The 27,264-nt window shown below is 38.8% G+C and overlaps 2 protein-coding genes across 9 annotated transcripts in view; one reads left to right on the top strand and one right to left on the bottom strand.

The window, feature by feature from the left end:
• PPEF1 (protein phosphatase with EF-hand domain 1) overlaps positions 1-6,921 on the top strand; it is a 42,444-nt gene extending 35,523 nt beyond the window's left edge. Inside the window, exons 14-17 of the mRNA XM_042458398.1 lie at positions 959-1,065; positions 3,912-4,075; positions 5,493-5,577; positions 6,728-6,921. Coding sequence (XP_042314332.1) covers positions 959-1,065; positions 3,912-4,075; positions 5,493-5,577; positions 6,728-6,921 — 550 coding nt within the window. The remainder of the gene's footprint in view (positions 1-958; positions 1,066-3,911; positions 4,076-5,492; positions 5,578-6,727) is intronic.
• Positions 6,922-16,071: 9,150 nt separating this feature from the next.
• Positions 16,072-27,264, bottom strand: part of PHKA2 (phosphorylase kinase regulatory subunit alpha 2) — a 65,526-nt gene continuing 54,333 nt past the window's right edge. For all 8 annotated transcript variants that reach the window (XM_042457169.1, XM_042457173.1, XM_042457174.1 and 5 more), the window contains 3 exons: positions 25,050-25,103; positions 18,811-19,011; positions 16,072-17,716 (listed from right to left, as the gene is read on the bottom strand). In XM_042457169.1, coding sequence (XP_042313103.1) covers positions 17,543-17,716; positions 18,811-19,011; positions 25,050-25,103 — 429 coding nt within the window. In that variant the 3' untranslated portion in view covers positions 16,072-17,542. The remainder of the gene's footprint in view (positions 17,717-18,810; positions 19,012-25,049; positions 25,104-27,264) is intronic.

Raw genomic sequence — 27,264 nt, 5'->3', positions numbered from 1 at the left:
ATAATAATAATAATAATAATAATAATAATAATAATAATAATAATAATAATACAAAGATGCAACTTTCTGCATCAGAAACTGTAGGCACCTGAGTATTTGTTGCAGGATTGGTGGTTGTCTTGGCTGGTTTTAAGAGTCTGTTTGTTTTTAATATGTTCTCCCTGTGGGTTCATAAATAAACAGATATTGGTTACCAGGTGTCCAATATATTTCCACCTGAAGGAAAGTAACTATGGTAGAACAAGGGTGTGGAGTGTGTGGTCCCCCAGATGTTGTTTGACTGCAACTCCCATCACTTCTTGCAAAGCAAGGCAAGAGTGAAGGAGAGTGGGCTGTAGCCCAAGAACAGCTGTTACTTCAGCAACATCTGAGTGGCATGCTTTCCACTCTGCTCCAAAAACAGAAAGCAATAGTGCACAGGTATTACAATAGTCAGTTGGCAAGTAGATCTGTAGCACTTTGCAGCCAAATAATGGCACAATGTAGCCTGTTCATTCTAAAATGCCTATGATAGTTTATCTGTTTAGCTTTACATGCATTGCTGTAGGAAACAAGAATTTATTGATGTATATAAGGATGGGTGGATTGGGTTGTAAATATGGTGAATAGCTCTGGCCAGTGATACCTTCTGGCCATGTGTGCTTGTAGTGAAAAATACTGTTTTGTTTTCCTTCACTTGTCACCTTTTTTTTAGTGTGCATAATGCAGCCACAGGCTAAGAAACAAAACACCCTTACACTGATAACATGAAACTAAATTTGGTCCAATAAGTGATAAAGTTATTCTGCTTATGCAACATTTCTCCATTTCTCAGGTTTTTGTTCTTCAGCCTATCCAGATTGTGTACCAGAGATTAGTTTTCTTTATCTGCCTAATAAGTTTAAGTCTTCTATTATATATCAAGTATCAAGTAAGATTTTTATACCTTAGCTGCTTATCCTCATCACTTTCTTTTCAGAGTGACCACAATTGAGCTATCTGCCTTAAAGTGTTTGCGAGAAAAAATTTACACACACAAATCCGAACTGATTGCAGCTTTTAGAAAATATGATCGGAACTGTACAGGTAATGGAAATTGAATACTGTACAACTGCTCTGTGGTTACTTTCACTATAATGTGGACCCTTACTTATCCTGAAATCTCAGGACAAGAGCACTGCCTTGCAAAACACATGTACAGTACACTTAGCTGTTAGTCTTGGTGTTTATGGTTTGAATGACATGGGCACCAAGATTTCTCAGATGAAAATTGGGACATATGTGGTCAAGCAACATCAGAGTGTGGTCATCAATAACATAAAAGTTATTAATGAGGAAGAACACACAAACTAGGAGAGACTGCAGTGGTTTGCTTTTGCCTGAACCTCCTAGAAAGGGCAAGATTCTGACCCTCTCTCTAGGTACCTCTGCAAAGTGAATTGAGTGCAAACTACTTTTGCACTTTGATACAGTTTACAGCCATTGAAGTAATCTCAGGACAAGGGGGAAAGGAGGAGGAGGAGAAAGGAATGGCAACATTTTAAAAGCAGTTGAAAAAGTGGGACAACAGAAGATTAATTGGGGCTGTCCCTGCCAAATTCATAAAATTGGAGAGTATGTGCTGTGAATAGTTGTGGTTGATGCTTCATGTATCATGCTGAACAAGATCAACAGGGCCCATGCCTAGGTCTCAAATCTTGTCCTTGAAAGCTCAAAGCACGGGATACCCCTATTATTATTGTTGTTGTTATTATTATTATTAACCTTTATTTATAAAGCGCTGTAAATTTACACAGCGCTGTACATACAATCTTTTTAATTGGGCAGTTCCCTGCCCTCAGGCTTACAATCTAAAAAGCACGACACAAAGGGAGAAGGGAGAGGTGGTGGGGAAGGGGCCTTTCTAGTAGGATAATACATATAAAATACATAGCAATATAAGAAATGATTCAATAAAACAGGCACCAAAAGAACATCAAATAGTAAGCGACAATTATGCAATGCCTGGGAAGGCTTCTCTGAACAGGATGGTCTTCAACTCCGTTTTGAAGCTGGTTAAAGAAGTGATGGCTCTTGCTCGAAGGGGAAGAAGGTTCCAGGAGTGAGGGGCAGCGAGTGAAAAGGGGTGAATCCGGGATGGGGCAGAGGAAATCCTGGGCTGGGACAGCAGACCTTCACTACCAGAACGGAGGGCCCTAGTTGGAAGGTGAGGAGAAATAAGGTCTGATAAGTAAGGAGGGGCCAGTCCATGGAGGGCTTTGAATGTCGACAGCAGGAGCTTATACTGAATGCGGAAAGGAAGGGGGAGCCAGTGAAGGGATGCCAACACAGGAGAGATATGGACACAGCAGTGGGTGGATGTGATAATGTGTGCAGCTGAATGCTGGACAGAAATTAAAGGACAGAGGTGAGAAAGAGGAAGCCCTGCCAGAAGGATGTTACAGTAATCAAGTCGTGAGATCACTAAGGCATGGACCAGGATCTTGGCAGTAGAGGCGGAGAGATATGGTCGGATTTTGGCAATATTGTACAAAAAGAATCTACAAGCCTTGGCTGTGGTCTGGATCTGAGGGATACACGACAGAGAAGAATCAAAGATAAAACCAAGACTGCGGGCTTGCTGGACTGGTTGAACAGAAATGTTGTCCACAGAGACAGAAAAGGAGTGTTGAAGGGTGGACTTAGGAGGAAAGACAAGAAGCTCCATCTTGGACATGTTGAGCTTCAAACGCCGATAGCGCATCCACTGCGAGATGGCTGTGAGGCAAGACGAGACTTGCTGTTCAAGCCTTGGAGAAAGGTCACGGGCGGAAAGATACAACTGGGTGTCATCGGCATACAGATGGTAGGAAAAACCAAAAGAGCTGATGAGTTTTCCTAAGGACAGTAGAGAGAAAACAGACCATATTTACTACATAGTTACCTAGAACAGAACAAAAAAATGGAAAGCATGTATTCACAATGGAAAAGATAATGAAGAAGGCCAGTTTGTGACAAAGCCAAAATGTATTGGGCTTTTTAAGATAAAAAAGTTTGTGGACCATCAACAGCATGTGGGACGTAGTTGCTTCCTGGGGCCAATTAAATGAATCTGTTTTAAACTTTAAAGCTATAAATAGCTTGGTGCATAGCTGCCTAAGGTGCCCCTGTCTTGTCATGAACCTGGTGCATATTAAGATTTTCAAGTGGTAGTCTCAGGATGAGGCTCATCTGTTGCACTCCGGGTGTGCTGACCTCTGCAATTTCCCCAAATGCAGGAAACTTGACTGTAATTTGTAGATATATAGGAGAACTTTGTCTTGTGGAATGTGCTCCCCCTTAGAATTAGCTTCCTTGAGCACTATTTATTGTGGAAACGAAGGATTAATAATCATCATAATAAAGGCCAAAATCCTGTATGGAGGTTACATCTTAGTAAACAGGCATACGTCTGTGGGAATTAGAATTGGGCAGTTTCATAATGTTTGTATCCAGCAGAGGGGTGTTGTTGCCTTGCTATATAGCAGAACCAGCAAAGTTAAAGTTGTGTGATGCAATTGATGCACATTGGGCACTCTTGCTGTTGTCCTGATAAGCATCTTTGCAGTTCACTAACAGAGTTTCTTAGCCCCTCTGCTATTTAGCTAAGTATATACAAAGTTACTTTAAGTAAATGGTGATATAGGCTCTTGGCAAGCATCATTTTAGGAACTAAGCCACCAAGCGTTGGACTTTTTTCATGGCTGTTTTGCCATTCATTTATTCAAGTGTGTTGGACATCTTAATTACAGGGCTTTTCCTGCAAAAGTATTTTTATTTTAAATTTACTCCCTTAATAAAAATATGACTTCTGGATATATCACGCGCTAGGTAGCTTTTAAGAATAAAATGTTGATTCTTTTAAGTTATCATAATGTGCTTTTGATTGCTTACTTCATTCTAATTTATTGTAGGAAAGATATCTCCTAGTGAATGGGTTTCAGCAGTGGAATCTGTTCTACAGCTTGACCTCCCCTGGCGAACCCTGCGTTCTCGGCTAGTTTATGTGGCACGGGATGGAAATGTTCAGTACCTTTCATCTTTTGATGATTTTGAAATCAAACTACCAATCAAAGAGGTGAAATTATTTAGAAAGTTCACTAAACAAAATAATGACATGCTTTTTGTTGTATTACATACAGTCAGACACCCAAATTTGTGGGAGTTGGGGCAAGCCCCTTCACAGAAGTGGATAAATCCATTAATATTAAAAAATAATAAAAATCACAAATGCCATCTTTTTAAACATGATCATATACTTCTCTAGGGATCTCTAGGTCTTCTAGGGCTATTCAGTGGTCAACCTCTAGTGGACATTATGGTCCAGAATGACTCTATGGTCAACTTCCACTAGAAACTAACCATAGAATAGCTCTGGATGACCTAGAGATTCCTAGAGAGAACGTATTAATCAAATCCATGGATAATCAAACTCATGAAAGGGAAACCAGCAATGTGGGGGACTGACTGTTAGTTCTGTTTAGATACTTTGGAAGAGGTTTTTTTTTAATTGCTCTTAGAAATACTTCTGCTGAATGTAATTTCCCCCCAAATCAGCAGTGCTGTCTTTCTGGGATCAGCAGCAAGTGAGAGGGGCTTCCAAACACATACAGCAAACCAAGGTTGGAGTAAAGAAGGCCACAACTTTAGTGATTACAGATGAAGAGGCTTGGTGGCATGGGTGTGGATCGAAACATCAGGCGACCCATAGAAACTGCCTGACAGTATCCATGGGTTGACAGAAAATTGATTCCACATAGGCAGAAGCCACTGTGTGGTCCCCCTGTCACTTGAATGGGGGTAGAGGCCCTCTGGCTCCAGCTGGACATGACTTCCCTCCCTCTGCCCAAGGTCCCCTATGAGATTCCCACAGTCTATGACAAGACCTGCTTGTCCCTCAGTCCCAAACTGGAATCAGAGTCCATGCCCATGCCTAAAGTTGTAACAAAAATTAGAATCAGACATTAGTGGAATGATGTTCAACAAAGAACTGGCCTGCATAGAAGTGAGCAGCTGCATTTATACTTGGAAAGAGAACAGGAGTGAAGCCTATATTCAGGCTTCCTCCAAACCTTCCCTCAAACCCATATGCTATTCCCAGTTAGCTGTCCCTTCCATGTCTTCATCCAAGTGCACAAAATTGTGCAAAGGAATCTGGGCAAAGGGGGCTGATCAGTGAGTATAGTGAATATTGAACCTCTCACTGGGTTCAAATCCTTTTTCATTTATATGCCCACTAGATTATATAAATCAGAACCTCCCAGGTTATATTGTGGGTTTTTGTTTTTGTAGAATGAGCCCCTTAGGCTACAGGCATAGAAATACTTATGTCTTTTTGTAGAGTATTGGAATTTGGAACATAGGTGGCAATTTGACACCAAACAACTACCTGCAAAAATGTAGGGTGGCTTTTTAAAATCAGTAATGGCATAGTTTATGAAATTGTTACATATTCAGATTGGGTGAATTCTCATTTTTAACACTTTGTTCCTCAGGTTCAGCCATCTTTGGTGGAAACCCTATGTAGATACAAAACTGATTTAGAGATTATCTTCAATACAATTGACAGAGATCATTCAGGTATGGTAAAACTCAGTTTTCCAGTGCAGCATATCAAAGGATGGAGAGGAAGGGTAGCATTGTGGGATATTATGTGGTTGGCAAAGTTTGAGAGACATTTGCAACAATTTTATGTGTGTGTTTTGTTTTTGTTTTTCTGGCAAATCAACTTGTCCTTCTACCTTATTTTTACTTGGAGTCACTCTGGTTATAAATTTTTAAAACCTTCAGCCTGTCAGGTCCTGCAGAGCGTTAGTGCCTGGAAGAGCAACCCCACAAAAAAACAGTGAAACCATTGCATTGCTCTTAACACCCTATTTCTGTCCCCTTTCTTGTTTGCTTCCCCGCTGTCCTTAACTACTTGAGGAGTTTCATCTATCATCCAGTGAGGTTTTTCTTTCTTTTCTTTTCTTTTTTAAACTAGAGATATTGTCTTTTTGTATTTTTTTTTCTTCATAGTGTTCCTGGCTTCAATCCTGAATTTTTCTGGCTCCCAGTCAATTAGGTTTAATAGTATAAATCTTATTTTTTTCATTATTCTTAAATTCTATGGGAATGTCTTCAAGTTGTATTTGGCACAATGGTTGGTTTAGTGTTTAGGCACAGTTAAGGCTCTCTGGCAGGATACAAACCACCCGAAAAGGGCGGTCTGCCGCCGCCTCCATTTCCGCCGGCAGGATGTGTGGATGCGATGAGTACGTCACGTCAAAATGGCGGTGCCCGTGTGTACAGGGCGCTGCCATTTTGACACTCCCGTCATGTGCTGGGGTGAGGCCGGTATGGATGCTGCATCCTCAGCCAACCCCTAGCACATGACAGGGGCGCCGCAAAGTCCCATTTAAATCAGGCCTATGTTCCTCTTGTTGGTCTTTAGACCATGAGTGAGGAATCTATGTTCCACCCAATTTTCCAGCCAGCTTAGAATACTGGGAGTTGTAGTCCAAATTATTGGGAGGGATCTCCCCATCCATCCTGTGGGAAATATGTTTCACTGAAGTAGCCACCAACCACCAATGCAATTCCATGACTAGTCCAAATTCCAGTGTAGAGGTGTTTGGAATTTTTTACATCTCTAAATTGTCTGACTATTGTTATAGAACTAAAAACTGACAGGGTTCCTCATATGTGATGTTAAATAAAAACATTTTTTCCTTTTTATTTTTTATTTTAGGTCTTATCTCTATCGATGAGTTCCACCAGGCATGGAAGCTTTTTAACTTGCATCTAAAAACTGATCTAAATGATGAATCCATTGACAGCTTAGCCCATTGCATTGATTACAACAAAGATGGTAGCATTGACTTCAATGAATTTCTAGAGGCTTTTCATGTGGTCCATAAATTTGAGGATAGGCACAGCTCCTAAAGAAGAATGGCTACTCACAATAATTTGCTTTAGGCACATTTTGCTATTGACTTCCGAATTAAATTTTGCTGCCTTAATATTGATAGCTAGAATCAACAGCATTCAATTTAAAAAAAACTGAAGAAAGTAGTTATAGTTTATAATGTGGAATCTTGCTCTCAAAGAGACAGAGGCATACAGGCAGCAGGAAGGAAAGGTGTGTCTAAAAACCCTCACATAAGCTATGTTCTCAACAGGGGCTGCAGTAGTGCCACACTGAGACTCTCAAGGTTTATCACAATTGTTATTGAGAAATCTGCTTTGGAAATACTATGATCCAGTGATAGTATAGCTCTCTTTGCCATATCTAAAATTATGGGTGAGATCTAACATAAAGATGGTGGAGCAAAAAGTTCCATTGTCATAGGTACACTGATTGGAGCCTGGGTCTGAAGCAGAAGGATGGATGTGCCCAGCCAGAGGCAGCACTGTGGGCAGATCAATCATAACTTTTAACCATCAACAGTCCCATCTTTCATTACTTTATCCAATGTTCTTTTAAAGCTCCTCACATTGACAACTATTGCTGTATCTTGTGGTAGCAAATTCCGTAATTTAACTGTGCTTTGAGAAGAAGTATTTCTATATGTGAAAAAGTACTTCCACGCCAGGCATAATTTTTGTACTTCTTTCGTGTCCTAGACCCTGCTTGGTTTTTTCCCCCTGTGCTAACAAGCTCCAAAAATTGTGCCCTTGGAGCTTTGTTCCAGAACCACATTGTTTCTTTTAAATTGTATTTTTTAAGTGAATGTTTGTTCTTCGTTACACCTGAGATTCCATCTTAACATTCGGAAGAACTTCCTGACAGCAAGAGCTGTTTGACAGTGGCAACACACTCCTTTGGGGTGTGGTGGAGTCTCCTTCTTTGGAAGTTTTTAAACAGAGGCTGGATAGCCATCTGTTGGGGGTGCTTTGATTTTGTCTTCCTGCATGGCAGGGGGTTGGACTGGATGGCCCTTGAGGTCTCTTCCAACCATGATTCTTCCATGGAATCATGAGATTCGATGATTCTGTGGCTAAGCTAATAAGAAGAAAGCTCATTAAGTTCCTGTGCCTGGTCTTATGCAGCCTTCTTGCTGAAAAGAAGCAAATGATTTGTATGTGCTCGGTGCCTGAATGGGAGACACTTAAGAATCCTATGTACTCTGCCTTGAATTCTATGGTGGAATAAAGTTGTTATGTAAATGTACTGAATAAACAATAAATCCATATTTAAAGCCATGAAAAGAACATGTTGCATCATGTGCAAATCTTCTGGAACACACAGGAGTTTGAGTTCAAGACTTTTATTATGCTTTACTATGCACACACTTGGTTTCCATTTTTATGTTTATAATATTGTTTTCTCCTCCCTCTGCTTTTGTTTGTCTTCTTGGCAATCCTCATCAGGCCTTTCCAATTTGTGGCAGGTGAAGGCTTCAACAGCAAATATAGGCCTGAAAAAACTATTTTTTTAAAATTGAGATTACACTACAAAAAGCCCCATTTCTCAGCCATTGGGACTTCCTAGAAAAACCACAGGGTGGTTTTCAATTCACATCCCCTGCGAAGCAGGCTAAGGAGGATGAAAGAAGCTGGAGACATCTGTATGCATTCAGATTTCATAACACTATTGAAAACTGGACAATGAGTGATCTTTTCTTTCTCTTTGCTCACTATTGGCCCTGGAAACCTGAATGGGCATGTCTTCTTTTTTTAAGTTTTTTTTTTAAACCAAAAAATTGTACCTTTAAAAGAAGAAGATGTGTCTCTGGAAAAAAGAAGGATCTTATAGTTCTAGCACAAACACCATGTGTTCTCTGTCCTATACAAGTACTAAAAGGTTTCAAAATAAGCTAACCATGCTGCTTGAAAAATGAAACTTTTTGCTCCAATCTATCCTGAAATAAAAAGAACCCATATTTTTGGTAAGAGTGAAACTAATCTGTTTTTTCTTGGAACTACTCTGCATAGTCTGTGAAAAGGAAAACATCACTTAAAAAACAATAACTGAGAACTTGAGCAACAAACTGGAACTCTTCCTGCATCTGTTTCACCCGCGACAGGCAGCTATGAAAAAGGAGAGATGGAGGCACAGGAAGAGAAAGTCTCCTGTGTGCTGCCTCATGACCCAACATATGCCCATGGAAAGTGAATCATCTTGTTAGAAACAAAGTAAATAGATGGGAACAAAAAAGGTGTGAGAGATGGTGGATATGAATGGAGGAGGCTGAGAGAGAGAGAAAGCAGCGGAGGAAGAAAAAGGGAAATATGCAGAGTGAGAAGACAGTTAGGATCTACAGTGACGGGCTTGAATGAGAAGGAAAAACGAGATTTTCCAAAATGTATGAAATTGTTTCCTTCCCTCCTAGGCTCAAAATAGAAAAGGTGGAAGAGGAAAAGAGTGAAACGATCTGATAAGGTTTTTAGTGCCATATTGTGAAGTAAATTTAAATGCCAAGTTATGTCCCACTTTTAAAGTAAAAATTGTTAACTTATTTTTTTAAAGGCTTTTTTAGTCTAAATGTAACATATCAACACTTGGATATTCTTCCTATCTCTGATGAGAGCTCAGCAAGCTGTTGCTAACCAGGTATTTCCTTTTGTTCTGAATCTGGATCACAGAACATTATCTGATTTTACTCCCAGTTTTATGGCACTGGTTACTTACTTTTCTACATTTCATTTCAATATGTGCTTATGTAATATGCCCACCTCTTTACACAATCCTGCTTCTTCTACGAACAATACTTGTTTATCTGGCAGTGTAAAGTAAAATAATGGGAGGAGGCAGTCTGACTCTTCCTTGACTGACAGTTATTAGTATTCTCCCTGATATGTTTTTCCAACATGGATGTCCAAAATAATCTAGCACATACAAATGTTTGGTGCATAATTTAATTCAGTATACAAATGCAGTACATGACAAACTTATTATGACTATTTGGCACCAATGGACAAACGACTGAGTGCATCTAGCATGCATTCTCTGTTGTTTCTACTGGGCTATATATTGCAATTCTTTACTAGAATGTTAACATGCTAGCAAAACATTTCCAGTGCAGTTACAGAGGAATGCAATAAATAAAAGATCATGCCAAAATAACATTACATTTAAAATCACCAGAGCCTAAAGCTTCTTTCTAGGGAACTAGGCTATCTACAAATAATCCCCATGAATCAAAAGGAAAAGTTCAAAGAGGGCTTTGGTGTGTGGGAGAGACTTGCATAAAAACCAACATACAACTGAACTTCTACTGTCTGTTTAGAAGGGCCTCAGACTCCCTTGGATATATTAACACATTTCCTTGCCCAGATTTCACATTATAGTGGTCGAGAATGTTTTCAAAATTCTGGAAATATTGGCTATTCTGTAAGTATATTGCAAACCTTAGATCAGAAATTTGTTGTTGTTTAACTTCCCTTCAAGTCAACCTCAATTCATGGTGACCCTGCAAATGAGACATCTCCAAGACCCACTATTCTCAATCACTTTGCTTAAGTCCTGTAGGTTCAAGGCTCATTACTTCCCTGATTGAGTCTACCCACCTGGCATGCAGTCTTCCTCTCTTTCTACTGTCTTCTACCTTTCCCAGAAAGGTTTTCTAATGAGTCATGCCTTCACATGATGCAGCCAAAGTATGACAGCTTCAGTTTCTTCATCTTGGTTTCCAGGGATTGTTCAGGCTTGATCTGTTCTAGGACGGTCTTTAGGGCTGTCCACTCTATCTTCAGCAATCTTCTCCAGCATCACATCTTAAATGAGTTTTCTTCTTATCCGCTTTCTTTACTGTCCAGCTCTCACATCCGTACATGGTGATGGAGAATACAATAGTTTGGATGAATCTGACTTCAGTGCCTAGTTGTATATTTACTCTTTAGAGTGTTGTCTAGTTTTTTCATAGCTGTCCTTCCCATTCCTAGTCTGCTGATCTCTTGACTTCAGTCTCTGTTCTGATCAGTGTTTGATCCAAAGTATGGGAAATCTTTAACTATTTTGATTTCCACATACAGTGGTACCCCGGGATACGAATGCGCCGCCTTACGAAATTTCTGGGTTACGAAAAAAATCCATAGAAAAAAACTGTTCCGGGTTACGAAGGTTATTTCGGGTTACGAAAAATTTTTTGGTGCTTTTCGGCGCTTTTTCGCACGAAATCGCGGCTTTCGCTATTAGCGCCTATGGCTTTTTCGGCTTACGAAGCATTTCGGGTTACGAACGCGGCGGCGGAACGAATTAAATTCGTAACCCGGGGTACCACTGTATGTTAAAATATTGTTTGATTTTACCCCAGGCTTGTTTGCATAGTCAAAAGTTCTGTTCTGACTCAGACTAACTTTAATCGATACAGTACATTCACAAAGCTTATAAATTTCCTTTAGAAAGTACTATCAGTCCTCCATATTTATGGATGCTGTATCCATGGATTCAACCATCCACAGCTTGAAAATAGTTTAAAAAAACAACCCAAAAGCAAATCTTGAATTTGCCATTTTATATAAGGGACACCATTTTACTGTCATTATATTTATTGGGACTAGAACATCCATTGATTTTGGTATCCATGGGGTGTGTATACCCTGGAACTAAACTATAGCAGATACCAAGCACTCACTGTAATAGTTTTAAGGCCCCAGAAATAGTTTGTTGCTATTTTAAATAGTTATTTAGCTATTTTGTAAATATAGGATTAAGGGATGCACCTAGCTGAAACTAACTGATAACTAAGAATAAATAAATGAAGCTGAATGAAATAAATCTACAGTGCTATATAAATAAAGTATTATAATAAGAATCTGCATAGGTCAATATATGCAGATAAGAATATCAATAAATAATATACAGTGGGACACTGTTATCTGCTGGGGTTTGGTTCCAGGATCCCCCATGCATAACAAAATCCATGGATGCTCAAGTCCCATTCAATATAATAGCAGAGCAAAATGTTGTCCCTTATACAAAATGGAAAACCAAAGTTTGCTATTTTGAATTTATACTTTAAAAAATATATATTTTCAAGCTGTGGATGCTTGAATCCATGGATTAAAAAAAAAACTGTGGATAAGGAGGCCAGACTGTAGTGTGTTATAGTGTAAGGTTATAAACTACAATGATGACTGATGAGATACACGTGATGGAATTGGTGTGTGTGTTTGTATGCTGTACACATACATGTATGCTGTACATACAAACACTACATGCTGTAGTCGCCACCACTCTTATTTTGGTTACTTATTCACTGTTGTCAGCTGGATGTATCTGCTTCACTGCAATAAATACTCAGAAGAGTTAACTGGGCTTGCTCACAGGTGTTATAGGACAGTATCCTTCATTCTTTCTAACCAATTCCTTTAGATACCTTTTTAATACAAGAAAGCTAGGGCACATACTTAAAAATAAATTAAACATGCATGAGAGTTCAGTTAAGATAGTGGACAGCTGATGGATGAGTATCTCACTTCTGTTCAGGTAAAATAGATAACTTTTTGGGATCTCTTTCAACTCTGTCCTTTCAAAACCTCAGACATAGCAATGTTTATAGTTACAGGATCAAGCTTCAATTATATTTTTCTCCTTCTCTTTTAATAAGTAATAATGCATCTCTGATTTTCTTTAAGCAAAGCAAAATATTGTATATTATCATGTATACGTCTACAAATTTTAGTCAAAAATCACTCCCAAAAACTGGGCTGATTTATCCATGGATCAATGCAAGTACTGTACCTTAACTCTTTATCAAAACAGGAATCATCCCTTTCTCTCAGCAGAATGGTGAAAGGCGAGAGCTTAGTCCATCCCAGGAGAACTTAAAATCACAGACTGCTCCCTATTCTCTGCTTCTGGCCCTTTTGCATGTCTGGGTGGAATAACAGCAGTGTGTTTTGGAATTGTTTTCCATTGCTCTGTCCTTTACATCACTTTTGTTACATGTTTTGCCTACGTTTTGCCCTTGACATATACATGGGTTATATAAAAATCTTTAATTTTGTATCCAAAACCTGCCCTTTATAAGGTCACCTTATAGTTGAGTACATATGGTAAACTTTTCTGGAATGATCAGGGAAAAAATCCCAATGATAAAAATCAGACCTTCTGCAAGTTCCCCCCCCCCCCCCATAAACTAGGTCTTTCTCATAATCAGATGAAATATTAGTAGAATCATCCTGTTCTTGTTTATATGAAAATCAACTCCCATAAAGTTAAGTAGATTTTACTTCATGGTAGATGTGTACACATTCAACAGTCACCCGGGTGCTGATGAACATCAATTTTGTGATCCAGCTAGAAAATGGGTTTCTACCTATATTCATAGCTCCAAGAAGAGATGTGTGTATTAGCATGTGCTACATGTGTAGTTATTTTCCCATTATCATATAGCAAACCACCTGCCAGAAACCTGATAGTTACTTTCACCGACTGCAGAGGGATGGGGAAAGCAGTTGCATAGGTTCACAATCCCTTTTTTCCATCTAACATCTGCTTTGCGTCTTTCTAGCAAGACAATGAGCAAGAAAAAGAAAAGCTGAATTAGGAACAAGCATTAAGGTTTTTAATCACTGTTCACTAAGACTGGGCAGTGAAATGAACTTTGAATTGTTGTTCCCTCTTTGCTTAAAATGGCAAATACTTCTGAAGTTGAGATAAAGTTCTAAATCACTTTATGATATGGTAAAGATCAATCTTCCTCTTACAATAAAACCTTATCAGGCACATTCAATTCCCAGTGAAACACCTACAGCAGCTTTCTGCTTCCTAGCCATCTTCTCTAGATTTAATCCAGAATTTAAAACCACAAAGGGCCTTCAAAATGTATTTAGAATAATTGTAACATACAGTACATTCATCAACCATCCAGAAACATTTAGGGACTAATTCCCTATCTTTTGTATAGAAAAGCTGGGCTGGGTGATAAGTAATTGGCATTTGATGCCTGACGGGGCATTTTTATTACCCTGGCTGAAACCAAACTGATCCCAACCCCACATACTTCAGGCATAACAAATCAGTAGCGCAGGTGGTTCTTTCCTTGCAGCTACAGCCATTTTGTTTGACTGGGTTTGGTTCTATTTTCATTATAATAGCCTCTGTTTCTAAGATGCTTAATGTATACTCTTGGTTGTGTTTCATAAAATGAGTCTCCAGCTAGTCATTCAGTGTTTAACACCTTTGCTTATTTTTCAATCTACGCAGGTGTCTGACAGCTTGAGAAGCCAGTTGCCCAAAATAGACTAAAATATTGAAGTCTAACTACATAGCAGCACTTTTCCTGGAGCATGGGGATCATTGGCATCATGAAGATGAAATACCTGGATGCTGGTTAATTAGGAGTTGACAAATTGTGGCCCTCCAGATGGTATTGGTCTCTAAGTCCTATCACACCCAGATAAGAAGTCCAGTAATTAGAAATGATGGGAATCTAACACATTTGAAAGACCATGTATGCTCCATCACTGTTTTATACATATTTTCTGAGTTATATGAGGTTCTAGCAACACAGATCTGAAACCAAGTTTTATTGTACAGATTAGCATTCATCTCCAAAATTATAATCCTATTTTGGTCTTGCAGGTAGTAGAGCTTTTAGTGAAGTGGGTGTATTTTTCTTGGGCTTGGAAAATCCATGGTATCACCAGTTAAAATGGGAGAGGACAACAAAGTGAGCAGTAAAAAGAGACTAAGGTTTATAATCTGGAAATTACTTCAGGGTGGGGAGCACACCATCACTGGAGTGGAGAGCATTATTCTACCAGTGGTATATTATCTCAGATAAGGAACTTTACATTGTAACTTCCTCACTCTGCCTGACCAGCTGGACCAGCCTTAGTATAAGAACAAGGAATTTGTGCCTCTATCGCAATATTACTTCTGTTGTTGTTGCTTATAGCAAATCTCTCTTGTTATAAGAAGTACATTTCACATTAGGGAACACTAGATTAGCTCTCAGGCTGAGTCTTGCTCTGATATGAGTAGTACTTCTCAGATGTAAGAAATGTTTACCACATCCAAGACACACATACACATTAACTGTACTCTCATTTCTACAAATTGTGCTCTCACTTCTGAAAGCACTAAACAGCAAAACCACAAGATAAAGGCTCGCAGTCTTTCAGTTCCAGCTGTGCAAATATCATTTCCCTCTGCGTATGCATGTGTCATGGATTTTGTAAAATCTACCAAAAATGGAGCTTTTAATTTTGGAAAGGTAGATTGGCTCCATTTGGACCAAAGTAATTCTTAATTTACATCCATGACTCACAGGAAGAAAGTGCTATTCAGGGCTCAACATGTATGCCAAATAAATAAATAAATAAATAAATAAATAAAAATTAAAAATTAATTTGGCTGTGAGTGGAATATTTTCATAAATAACACTCAAGGAGGAGATCTGTCCTCAGTCCAAAAGAATGAGGTTACTTACAGAAAGTCCACTGATTCCCAGAAGAGATCAGGGTCCTTAATTCACGGCTGTGATCTTGACAATACAATATGTTAATGTACTTTCATTTGTGCTTCTTAAAAACACATTTGTACGATGGTGAATTTGTGGGCTGAACACCATAATATAAATAATGTTCAGGTCTCAAGGAATCCTTGTATAAAAATTACTACATTTACAGCTTAATATTCTTAAAATCATGATCTCTTGTGAAATTCCTAGTGTCCTCTAGCAGAACCTTAGAATTCTAGGTAACCCTGGTTGAGAATTCCTGATACATGTATCCATAGTTCATAAATACACAGCTCTTTAAGACAGCACTATTGCTGCAGCCCTTCTAGCTCTTTAGTACCGCTACAGAGTATCTTTCAGCCTATGTAACATATTCTTAGACACAAGCTTGGGGAAGATGGTTATAAAAGGTTAGGATCGTGTTATGCCAGACATATATGTACAGTTATGCCAAGATCAGCGTATAACAGATTTCTGCTTGTATTGGTCCATTTTATTTCTGAATGATCACATTCTAAACTGTACATGCATAACATTTTACGTATTTTGATCCTCCATATACTGTATTTGTTTTGAAATTCGTACCTCAAATTCAATGTAATCATTTATCTACAAGCAAGTGCTGTCTATGATTGTCAGATCTGTGAAGGAAGACAGAAAATGCTTTTTTCTGAATTGCAAGTTTGCTTACAAAGTTCTTTTAATGCTGTTTCCTCTACTAAGCTGTTAGTTACAGGTCAATATTCCATATTCGTCCATCAGTGAACTGGTTAAAAAAAATAATCTAATGGAACAGCTATGTTAACATGTACAAGTTAGTAATTTACTCAGGGTTACAACTCTTCAAATTTACATCTGATTAGGGTCTATGACTTCAGTACCTTTGAACGTGGTTGATTCAGCCCACTTGCAAAGTCTTTTAACAGGCCCTTAAAGAAAAGCAGAATACAAACTAGAGACAAAAAGACAATTCTGATTCCAAAGGATTTTGCATTTTCTCAATTTATAAATTATGCAAGCTTTATCTGTAGTTTCTCACAAGCATGCCATTTGTAGGAGTTTTACCTCCTGTGAATAGCAGCAGACACAGGATGGAGTGAGAATAAATAAATATGGGCAAACTTGACAAAATAATAAGTAACAAATTCCCATTTCTCCTCAAAAACACTTTCTAACTGATGTGCTGTCTTTCAGCTGGCAGGGATTTGGACCATGGGAATTCAAACACAGAAATCCCCCAAACAGCATTCTGAAGTGGTATGATCCTGACAAAACTGTATGATGTGTGCTTGAGTGAATGCTTGAACTAGTTACAGCATATGTGGAAGAAACTTTTGAAAATGGTGTGAGGGGGGAAGAAGAAGGGACACTACTTCACACATTTGTAAGATCTCTATTCAAACAGTCCAATAATCAACATGAAAGCATCACAAGGACCTTCAGGTCTGTCAGCCCTACATATTTTTTCATTACATGTGAAAGTATCAGTATGACTGGCCTCACTGTCCCAGCATATATATGCCAAGTGAACATCTAGCGAAAAAAATAAAGGCATCAGATACTAATTTTAAATGATATAGCTAGTTGTTCAGCCAATGTTTTCATGGTGGCCATCATTCTGCACAGGAGTTTTCTGGCTGGAAGCACAGTGAAAAAAGATGACATACTTTTAGTCTTACTCTTCTAAGAATTTATATTTCCTCTCCTACTTGTTCCCAATTTAAAACTTTGAAAGATTTCTAGTTAAAACAGCCATAGTTTGCACCTGGCTGTTTCTTTTCTTTGTTTTTGGAGAAGAATTCTGTTCAATGCATTGATCCCACGTGAATACTAATATGCTATGTCTGCCTTAGAACAACAGTGTGAAACCTAATCGGATGTTGTGTTAGAAAGACACTTTTCTTACATTCAGGAATGCCTTTTTATGTCTTTATTTCATGTACCTGAGTCTGAGCAGATTCAAATTAATAGACAGGGAGCACGACTTGCAATAATACCTTAGGTATCACCTCTTTAAATGGTCAAATGACATACACAATGTTGGGGTAGAGTAAGGAGAGAGATAGAGTAATTAAGGGGATGACATTTCAGAGACAGGATAGTGAGAAGACATTTTAAAAATAATTTTGTATTTTCCTTGTATTTTACACAATTTATTGCATCAGGCAGCCTGTACTTGGAAGAAACTCCTGTAGGTAACTTGCCACTGCTTTTGTCAGATAAGTCATTGTTCCATAAGCACCACTTGGGGCACTGTCATAGAAGAAGTAACAGATACCCGTACCCATGTCTTGCTCCAAGTAGCCATCAGTTGTTCCAAGGGCTTTCTAGAAGAAAAATATGGCAGAGGGATTCAGATAGCTCAAAACAACACTATCTTTAAAAAGTTATGCATGGACAAACACCACAAAGCATTGCCTCACAAAACACATGACCCAATTCTGTCTGCCCTCTTCTAGGAAACAGATCCTGTTTTTTTTACTGAACATTGCAGTTCTTTACTGATCCAGTTGCAAAGAACTGCAGGAATTGCAGAGGTGTATATCTATTAGAAAATAAGCCATCTCTGTCTTCCATCTCAACAGTGGATTGCAAGCATGGCCACCTGTTCACAAGCAAAGCTTTGGTCTAATGAGTCATCTGGGGTGGCCATCAACAACCATGGGTTTACATAGTGCTGAAAGAGGAATACTTCCCAGTATTTAGGCTGGTATTTCTTAAGGTTCCTCTGAATCATCTATCTGTTGTTGAGCAAATTGGATGATTACTCAGCATTTTCTGGGCTGCCTCTCCCTCAAACCTGCTAGCTCTCGCCTTATACCTACGATCTGTTCAGCTTTGTCTACCGCTTGCCTCCTAGGCTTTGTCTTTGAAATATCACACTAGTGGTTTTCTGCAGGTAAACGGGAGTTAAACGCGAGTTAAACTACATTCAAATTGAAAGAAGATTTGTAAATTCAGTTAGTTTTTCACACTGAATTGTTGACCATGATGGTGTCCCTCAGGCTTACCACTGAATAAAGCTAATACTATTTCTGTGGCAACTATAGAAGCCAACATTATCATGAGAGGAAGGTATCATATAAAAGGCTACCATAATTAGGCATCTGTCAAGGTCCATTACCAATCTCCAGAGCTTCCTGACTTTCCTCCTGGATATTTACCTGCCTTCTTTAAGGGAATAAGCAGTGAATGCAACAAACAGGAAAACTAGCTCCTGCTCACCTTGCCCTCTCCCTCTGGATGTAGATTGGGCCCAAGCAAATGAGCAGCCAACAGCATCAGCAAGAAGGAGAACATGGGGCTATGCTTGAGGCACTGGGATCCTCTAAGAACATACTTTCCAATGGCCATCTGAAACCTGGAGCCAAACTGTCAAGAATCTTTAGATAACAGAAGAAAAAACTCAACACACACAAACCTGTTCCTGAAGGAAGAGATCATTTGCTATGTGCACAATCCGATCCACATGAATGATACCCCCAATGCTGTTCACCTCAATTTCTGATAACAGTGTCAGAACCAATATGGCCTCCACTAGCAGTTGTCTGTATTCTGGCTGAGGTACGTGGTTCAGCACAGACTCCACGTGGACAGCAAATTTGATTTCACACGCAGTCATCTGCAAGTATACAGTGGAATTAATGCAAAGGGGAAAGAAAAGAAAAAGAGAAAAGCTTGAGGGCACTCTAAACTCATAATAGCAAACATTTACATATTGTGATGGCCACAAGACCTCTTGTAGTGCAAATTAATACTACATTGTATCATGAATAGTGGGATACAGGAATAATCTCCAAAAGAAAGATGTTCAAAGACTATAAACTGTTTCCTTCTAAAGTTAGGTATATCTTGATAGTGTCCTAGGATTCAGATTGCAGAAATGCCAGCAGCTTATTGGAAAAATCCACCCACCCACAGCACCTTGGAAATGTTTGCTCCAACCAACCAGGATAAGATTATTAACGGACTCCCAGATCAATTTTGTCTGCTGCTCTCAGACTGTGGAATGACTTGCCGGAGGAGATGCAACAGCTGAAAATGCTGGCTGCTTCCAAAACAGCATTAAAGACATATCTCTTCTGACAGGCCTACCTAGTCAATTTTAAATCATGACTTTTTAATCATATATGTACTCTATGAGTGTATAACTGTGTGTCTATATGCTATTAATTGTATTTTGTATTTTAATATGTTGTACCCTGCCTCAAGCCTTGAGGAGAGGCAGGAAAGAAATAAAATTTATCACCATCATCATCATTATCATCATCCCACATTCCAAATACACACAGAAATCTCAGGATGTTCCTGGAACAGTATACTATATGTGTTCAGTTATTACAGTTGCTGAACTCATTTACTTTTAGAAAGGAGAGCATAGCTATCAGATGTTGGAAAAGTTATATTTTTCAATTACCAGTCCCAGAATCCCCCAGCCAGCACAGCCACTATCCCGTAATTTTTCCAAATTCTGACAGATTCATATACAATTGCAGTCCTGAAATTAATCATTTTCACATAGAATTCACTGCCACCCTTTCTTCACCTGGTGGTTTTAGGTTTAAAGATGTTCAATTTTTTTAAAAAAAATGTTATAATTTGTTATAACAATGTAGAATTGTTGTAGTACTATATTATAATACTATAATTTTGTATTGTTATAATTATTGTAATAATACAATATTGTATTATAATATTGACAGTTCTCAAAAGGAGCAGCCACCAAGAAGGCCCTTTCATGTTCTCTTACCACCTGTGACGGTGGCAGGCTGAAGAGAAAGGCCTCCCCTGACGAATTTCAAAACCTGCATGTATAGTACCCAAATCTAGCCAAGTTATTTTGGCATCTAAGGTAGAAAAATCCATGAACACCCCTCCCCATTCCTGCATAATAAAAATAAATAACTAGCTGTTTAATATCCTTATTATGGCACTCAAAATGTCTTGCCTAAGGCTGGCCCTGGCAGTTCTCCTACCATTAACATAATATTGATATGTGGAGGAAAGAAGGGATACAATGTCTCCAATAAACTTTTAATATTTAAGAAGTCTGAGTTTTCTAGTCTTATGCTTATACAGTGATGGGGTTTATGCAGACATCAGACCAAAAAAAAAATCCTGGCTAACATGGATATGAGAGATGTTGCTCCAAAAGAACAGTTTCATCACAGCAGCAAGGAAAGCCAAGCAACCTAATTTGTTCTGGCAAAAATGTTCAGATGTCACATGAAATCATTTGGTCTCAAGAAATCTTGTGCTTATTAAATTTGATTCCTGTTAAGCAACAAAAAATGGATATTGCCAAGTTCTGACAGACCTGTTAAAAGGATTTGAGTTCTTCTAAATCTCTCAATAGTGAAAAAAATTAAACATCTCCACAAAAATTACATTACGAAGACCAAAAAAAAAAGGCAGAGCACACTTTGTGCCTGAGAGCTGTTGTTTTTGAGAACCAAATAACAAGACATCATCATCATCATCATCAATCACCACTGTAGTAGTAGTGCTAGCAGTATAGGTTGAGCACCCCAATCCAGAAACCCCCAAACCTCCCCAAACAAGTTTTTACCACCAGTCACACCTTTGATCAAGTCTCTCTCCTGCCTCACTTCTCATACACAATATAAGTAGCAAAGGAACAAGATGTGCAGCTGGAGAAAGACCAAAGTTAGAGAGAGATAAGTGAGCAGGAGCACCACAGCTGTCCCCTCAAAGATGCAAGTGAAAGGCTGGTGGCAAAAACACGTGAGATCGGAAAAAGAGTGAGGGTCTATAAAAATGGCAGAAATCCAAGTACAGTGAGTGCTTGAAACAAATCCACACTTCCAGCTATTTCAAAGATCCTCTTATCTCATTCCAACCTGGCAAATATAGTACAGGCACATACTACACTATATGTGCATTACAAAAAAAATTTTTTTTATTTAAATTCTAACTCCAAAATGTTCTGGACCCAAGCATTTCAGGTAAGAGATACTCAACCTGTGCTGTTATTTGTGTGGTAGAAAACAAGTGCACATTCAAGTTCTGATGATGCCGGAGTCTAGAGAGGATTCAGCCTTGAAGCTTACTAGGTGGCCATAGCTGGTCATCCCTCTTAGTGTATACTACTTTATGCAGTTAGTGTAAGGGTAAGATGGGTGTTTTCATGTGGGCCAGAACCATGCACAGCAGTAGGAAAACCTCTGGCACTTCAGATGTTTTGGTCTTCATCTGACAGAATTCCCAGCAAACATGGTAAGACAAGGGCCAAGGGTAAAGGTCCACCCCTGTATCTGATGTGTGGTATTTTGATCTCTTTGGCACATACAAATGCAATCAAAATGAAAAATAAATATTGCTAGAGGATGAACTTGGAAAAAGCACATTCTTTTCTCAGCATATTAATTTAAGAGTATAATTCTGTCTTTACAATTATTATCATCCTTCTGAAAGTGAGTGCTCAGTAACATTTTGCCCATCCACTTCACACATTATCGTTGTGACATGGTAGCACACGTATGCTTAAATAAACTGCTAGATCCAATTGGAGTAGACCCATTAAATCAATAAGATTTGCAGCTTACCATTCAGCAAATGATTCCATAGGTATTTGGAACTAGCAATTGCATTTAGAACCAACTTTCTTGGTCATGCATGAAGTATTTGAGAGTTATAGTCATGTGCACAATTCCATAAATTTAACAAATTGTGGTATTCAGATGTTTGTGTGATGCAGCAGGATATGTGGTATAGTTCTCTCTCATGAGACTATAATATCTCAGAATGCACATCCATAGTATAACCTATACAGATTCTCCAACATTCAAGTGTCTGAGCCCAATACTAATGAGTAGAGTTGCCACCAGAAAAACAGGCCAGGGCTCCTTTACATTTAATCTCATTATCCATGGATTCTGTATCCACACATTCCACTATCCATGGCTTGAAATATTCCACAAAAAATTAATCCAAAATTAATCCATTAATCCTTGATGTTGCCATTTTACATAGGGGACATCATTTTACTAAATTATTTATATACTGGGGCTTCAGCATCCAGAGATTATGGCATCCATAGATTATCATGGAAACAAACCCCACCAGATACCAAGGGCCCAATGTACTTTCAGCAGGTGGGCTTGCATACAGTAGCCTGTCCTCTTTTGCACCTAGCCACTCTACTTGCCAGTCATCAAAAAATGATTACTCCAGTCTTTATAGTTCTTGTGAGCTTCTCTTGGGGCATTTGTAGTAGGAAAGGGTATCCTCCTTGGAATGCCACCATTAGATGCAAGAAAGAGAAGACACTAAACTCAGAAAGGATGACTTTATCCCAAGATTTTTTTAAAATATATATATAAAAGGATCTTGTTTAGAAAAGAAAATCTTTTCTAAAGAAACCTTAAAACAGCCTCAGGTTCTAGGGTTGTACAAGCCAATAATCATGTTTCCATTTTCCATATGGACATAATCTGCAATAAACGTGCCTCTAAAATTAGAATGACCTATTAAGCTGTAATTATGAAAACTTGGCCAATGCAAGTTAACATATTCCCTGCCTTTTGCTAATAATACATTTCTCCTCTTTTCACTGCAGTCAGGAAACAGCAGACAATTGGGAACCAATGCCAAATGGCTGTTTGATACCTTGCCACAAAAACCGAACCACTGCCTGCAACAAAGGCTCAGAGTTTAAACACAAAATATAACACACCTGCAGGTAAGAAATGCTGTTCTAAGAACAAACAGACAGCATAACAGTGTACAAAAAAAGCATTACTCTGTTAGGATTTAAAAAGAGAAACATTTACAGGAGTGAAAATTCACATTGTGCTTTGAAGTAAAATCCTTCGTCAGAAATGGTAAAGGTCAGGAATAATTAAACCCTTGGAAACCAGAAGAGGCCTTGCAAGCCCTTCAAATCAATAGATTTCAGATTTGGTAAAATATAAGGCAAGCCTTCTTCAGCTTGCAAAATAGAATAAAATAAACACAACAGCCTGTAAAATGAGCTGAAAAACATACCAAGTTGATTAGGAAAGGGAGTATCTTTTTCAAAGGCTGCAAACTTATAATACTTACATAGGAATACCAATTTCAAAGCAAAGCTATGTACAGAGGCTGTAAGATTTATTTTAATCACTTCTCTTCAATAATTAGGCATTATGTTCTGCCTAAAGAACAGTGCTGTGTGGCTCAGAGGTCTGCATCTTATTTAAGCTAAAATTAGTCCAAATAACAATATTTAACTTTGCATTCAGCACACCTACCATTTTCTCAATAGAAAAAGCTAAACGGAGATTGAATTCTGCACCTCAACAAAGAAAAAATATTCATTTTCTAAATGGAGAGAATGCTCTTTTTGGTAATTGGCTGAAAATGTGTATTCCTGTCCCCTGCTCTCCAGCCATTTGCTTCCAGTATATCTCATGCTCTGTCACTAGACAGAAAGAAGATTCTACAAACAGAGTGTTAAGGCCTCAAACTAAGCTACAAATAGTTTTTGTGGGTTTTTCGGGCTATGTGGCCATATTCTAGAAGATTTTCTTCCTGACGTTTTGCCAGCATCTGTGGCTGGCATCTTCAGAGAATGCTTGCCTGGAAAAAATTGGGTCTATATATACTGTGTGAGTCTGGGAATGCAGGAATGATTTGCTTGTGTATTGTTCTGTGCTGATGGTTGGCCTCAGGCTGGGAGGCTAATGCAAAAGAGGATTAGTGTCTGCTAATTGGTGATTATTATCTGCTGGGAAAGCCCCTGACTCTGAGTGGTTTCCCATTTGCATTTGCTGAGTCCTCATTTTGCTATTCTTCAGGACTGGTAGCCAAATTTGTTCACTTTAAGGGTTTCTTCTTTCCAGTTGAAATTATCCAGATGTTTGTGGATTTCAATTGCTTCCCTGTGCATCCTGACATAGTAGTGGTTGGCATCGTCCAGAATTTCAATGTTTTCAAACAGTATTTTATGCCCAGGATGGTTTGTGGCATGTTCTGCTACTGCTGATTTTTCTGGCTGGCCCAGTCTGCAGTGCCTCTCGTGTTCCTTGATTCTTGTTTGCACACTGTGTTTGGTAGTCCCTATGTAGACTTGTCTGCAGCTGCATGGTATGCGGTAAACTCCTGCGGCTGTGAGAGGGTCTCTCTGGTCCTTGGCTGAGCGAAGCATTTGCTGGATTTTCTTTGTCAGTTTGTCAACCATTTGAAGGTTGTGCTTCCTCACCACTTTGTCTACTCCGTCTGTGACTCCTTTGATGTATGGTAAAAATACCTTCCCTTTGGGTGGCTGCTCGTCTTCACTTCTCTGGGTTTTCCTGGGCCTGGTAGCCCTTCTGATGTCTGAGCTGGAATAGCCATTAGCCTGTTGAGCCTGGTTCAGGTGCTTCAGTTAATCTTCCAAGTGGGGTTCACAGATGCATTTTGTCTGGTCTACCAGTGTTTTTATTGTGCTTCTTTTTTGTCCTTGGTGATGGTTGGAGTTCTTGTGCAGGTATCTGTCTGTATGTGTGGGTTTTTGGTTTGGGTCACACAGTATATGTCAGGAAGAAACTCTTCTAGAACATGGCCACATAGCCCAAAAACCCCACAAAAAACTATGGATGCTGGCCATGAAAGCCTTCGACATCACATAAACTACAAATCTCCTAAACAAAAATCCTACAAGGTTTCTTCAAGCCTTACCTCCCTTGTTGTTGAAGAAGGAAGGACGTAGCCATCTATGGACAGACCATGACACTGCAACAAGAACAGTATTAAAAGTATAGTAAATAAAATTAATTAAAGCAACAAGAAAGTTCAAAAGGTAATTATGCGACTCTGAGGGTTGGAGGAGAACTTGTTGGCCTAAGTTAGTTCTCCTTGGAACTGTTTTGTAAAATATGACAGACTGAAAACAAACAAACAAACAAACAAAGTGTAATATTACATTAATACATCTGCTCCCCCAAACATTTACTTGATAGAATAAAGAACAAGAATAGTTGAACAATCGTTCTATGCTTCAGAGGTCTATGCTCCTGAGATCACAGGAAGATGTTAGGTTAAAGTAATGAGTTATGAACATGAAACACTTTTGAAAAAATGAGAAGAACTGTCACAGTTAAGAAGCTCTTCTATGGATTCAGAAATGTAAATGCTGTGCTTCTCCTAGTGCAGTGACTCAGAAATAAACCTGTGGCAGTTAAAAGTTCACCAGCTTCCCAATTGCTTCTGTACTCTATTCCAAGTGCTGAAGATGACCGTTTGCTTTTTTATGGGTTAGGCCCAATATATTTGACTACCTTCAGTTGACTCTGAAAGAATATTCTGGTGGAAATCAGAGAAGGGTTGGCTTTGGTGCTCCTGCCTAAAAGAGTTTGCTCTCCTTGCCTCTCTCTTTAAAACTGCTTTCTGCCGCAAGAAAAAAACCCTTTCTTTTCAGGAAGGTTTTTAGTTTCTAAGAGGTGAAGCAACAGCCAGGAAAGCACAGCCCAAGGCCTTTCCATCCACCAGCTGATTGGGTCCGCAGCACTGCCAGCTCCGAAAGTAGGCTGTGGCCACTGGCTCCGAGGCCCAACACCAGGATCTGGATGATTCCAGCTTCTTTGTGCTCTGGTTTAAAGAACTGGAGCACGGCCATGGCATGGCTGCCGGACATGTTGGAGATGTGTTGTATAAATGGTGTGCCTCCAACATGGCTGGAAGCTGCGTCGTTTGGCCCGTGTGTTTTGGGCCCAAGACATATTCATCTTACTTATATACTCTGTCATGAAGTTATTATATGCAACAAAACTACTGTACATACTCATGTATGAGTCTAGAACATTAGGTCAAAAATGACCTAAAAAACCTGAGTCGACTTATCCATGGGTCAATGTAAGTACTGTATCTTAACTTTTATTTAAAAGGAGTGATCATCCACTGGTGAAAGGCACAAGTATAATCTGTCCTGGAAGCACCAACCCTGTCTATTCTCTTATCCATCCAGCGATAAGAGTGAGCACAAAATTGTGGCTGGAATTTTGTAGGCTCTTTGACATTGCTTTGGGTTGCTTCATCGTTTTGATCCTTTGCTATATGCCCTAAGTCTTACAATTGACTTATCCATGAGTCATATCAAAATCCATAATTTTTGCCTCCAAACTTGCCCTTGACTTATACATGAAGTCGATTTATAGTCAAGTATACATAGTATCTGAAGATCAGGTTACTACCAAAGTTGAGGGGATCGCATCGCCCAACAGACCAAAATTTACTTCCTAATTAGAAGAATGTTTCTCCTGGGCTTAAAACAGCAAGGAATGGGCAAAAAATGTAATGAAGTTGCAGTGGGAAGCATTCTGAGGGAAAAGGGAAATCTTTTATTTTTTAAATGGGACAGCTGCAGTGGCAGCCCTAAAACTGGCTTTATCTGTTTCTGTACTGCCTTCACTTGATGTATGCTATCCTTATTAGTATTTGTTTTATTTTATTGCGTTTAGGATTTTCATTCTACTTTCATTCATGCTTCATTTTACTTGTTTTCAAGTTAGCCAATATGGACTTTGAATATTTTGCATATGTTTGTGTGTGTGGCGTATGGGGGGTGGAGGGAGGGAGATAAATGTACACCCTGATCTTACTTACAAGAAATTAAATTCCATTATAAATTTAAATTTACTTCCAAAATAATATATTTTTAAAACAATTATTGGCATCCACTAAGCCAGGAATAAAGACACATATCGTGCATATATAAAAACACAGGAAATTGGGCACACTTCCCATCATGCTGCCTTTTAAGAAAGTAAAATCTGTCTATTTTATTTACCAGTGCTAGGTGGGAAACATACTGTTATTATTTCAGCAGAATTTCTGAACAGTATATTCTTTATTGTGAAGTTTTAAAGTAATTGGTTGGTACTTTCTAACAATGTTG

Source organism: Sceloporus undulatus, chromosome 3 (assembly GCF_019175285.1).
Source record: "Sceloporus undulatus isolate JIND9_A2432 ecotype Alabama chromosome 3, SceUnd_v1.1, whole genome shotgun sequence".
NCBI lineage: Eukaryota > Metazoa > Chordata > Lepidosauria > Squamata > Phrynosomatidae > Sceloporus > Sceloporus undulatus.
This window is presented reverse-complemented; position numbering and strand designations above follow the sequence as displayed.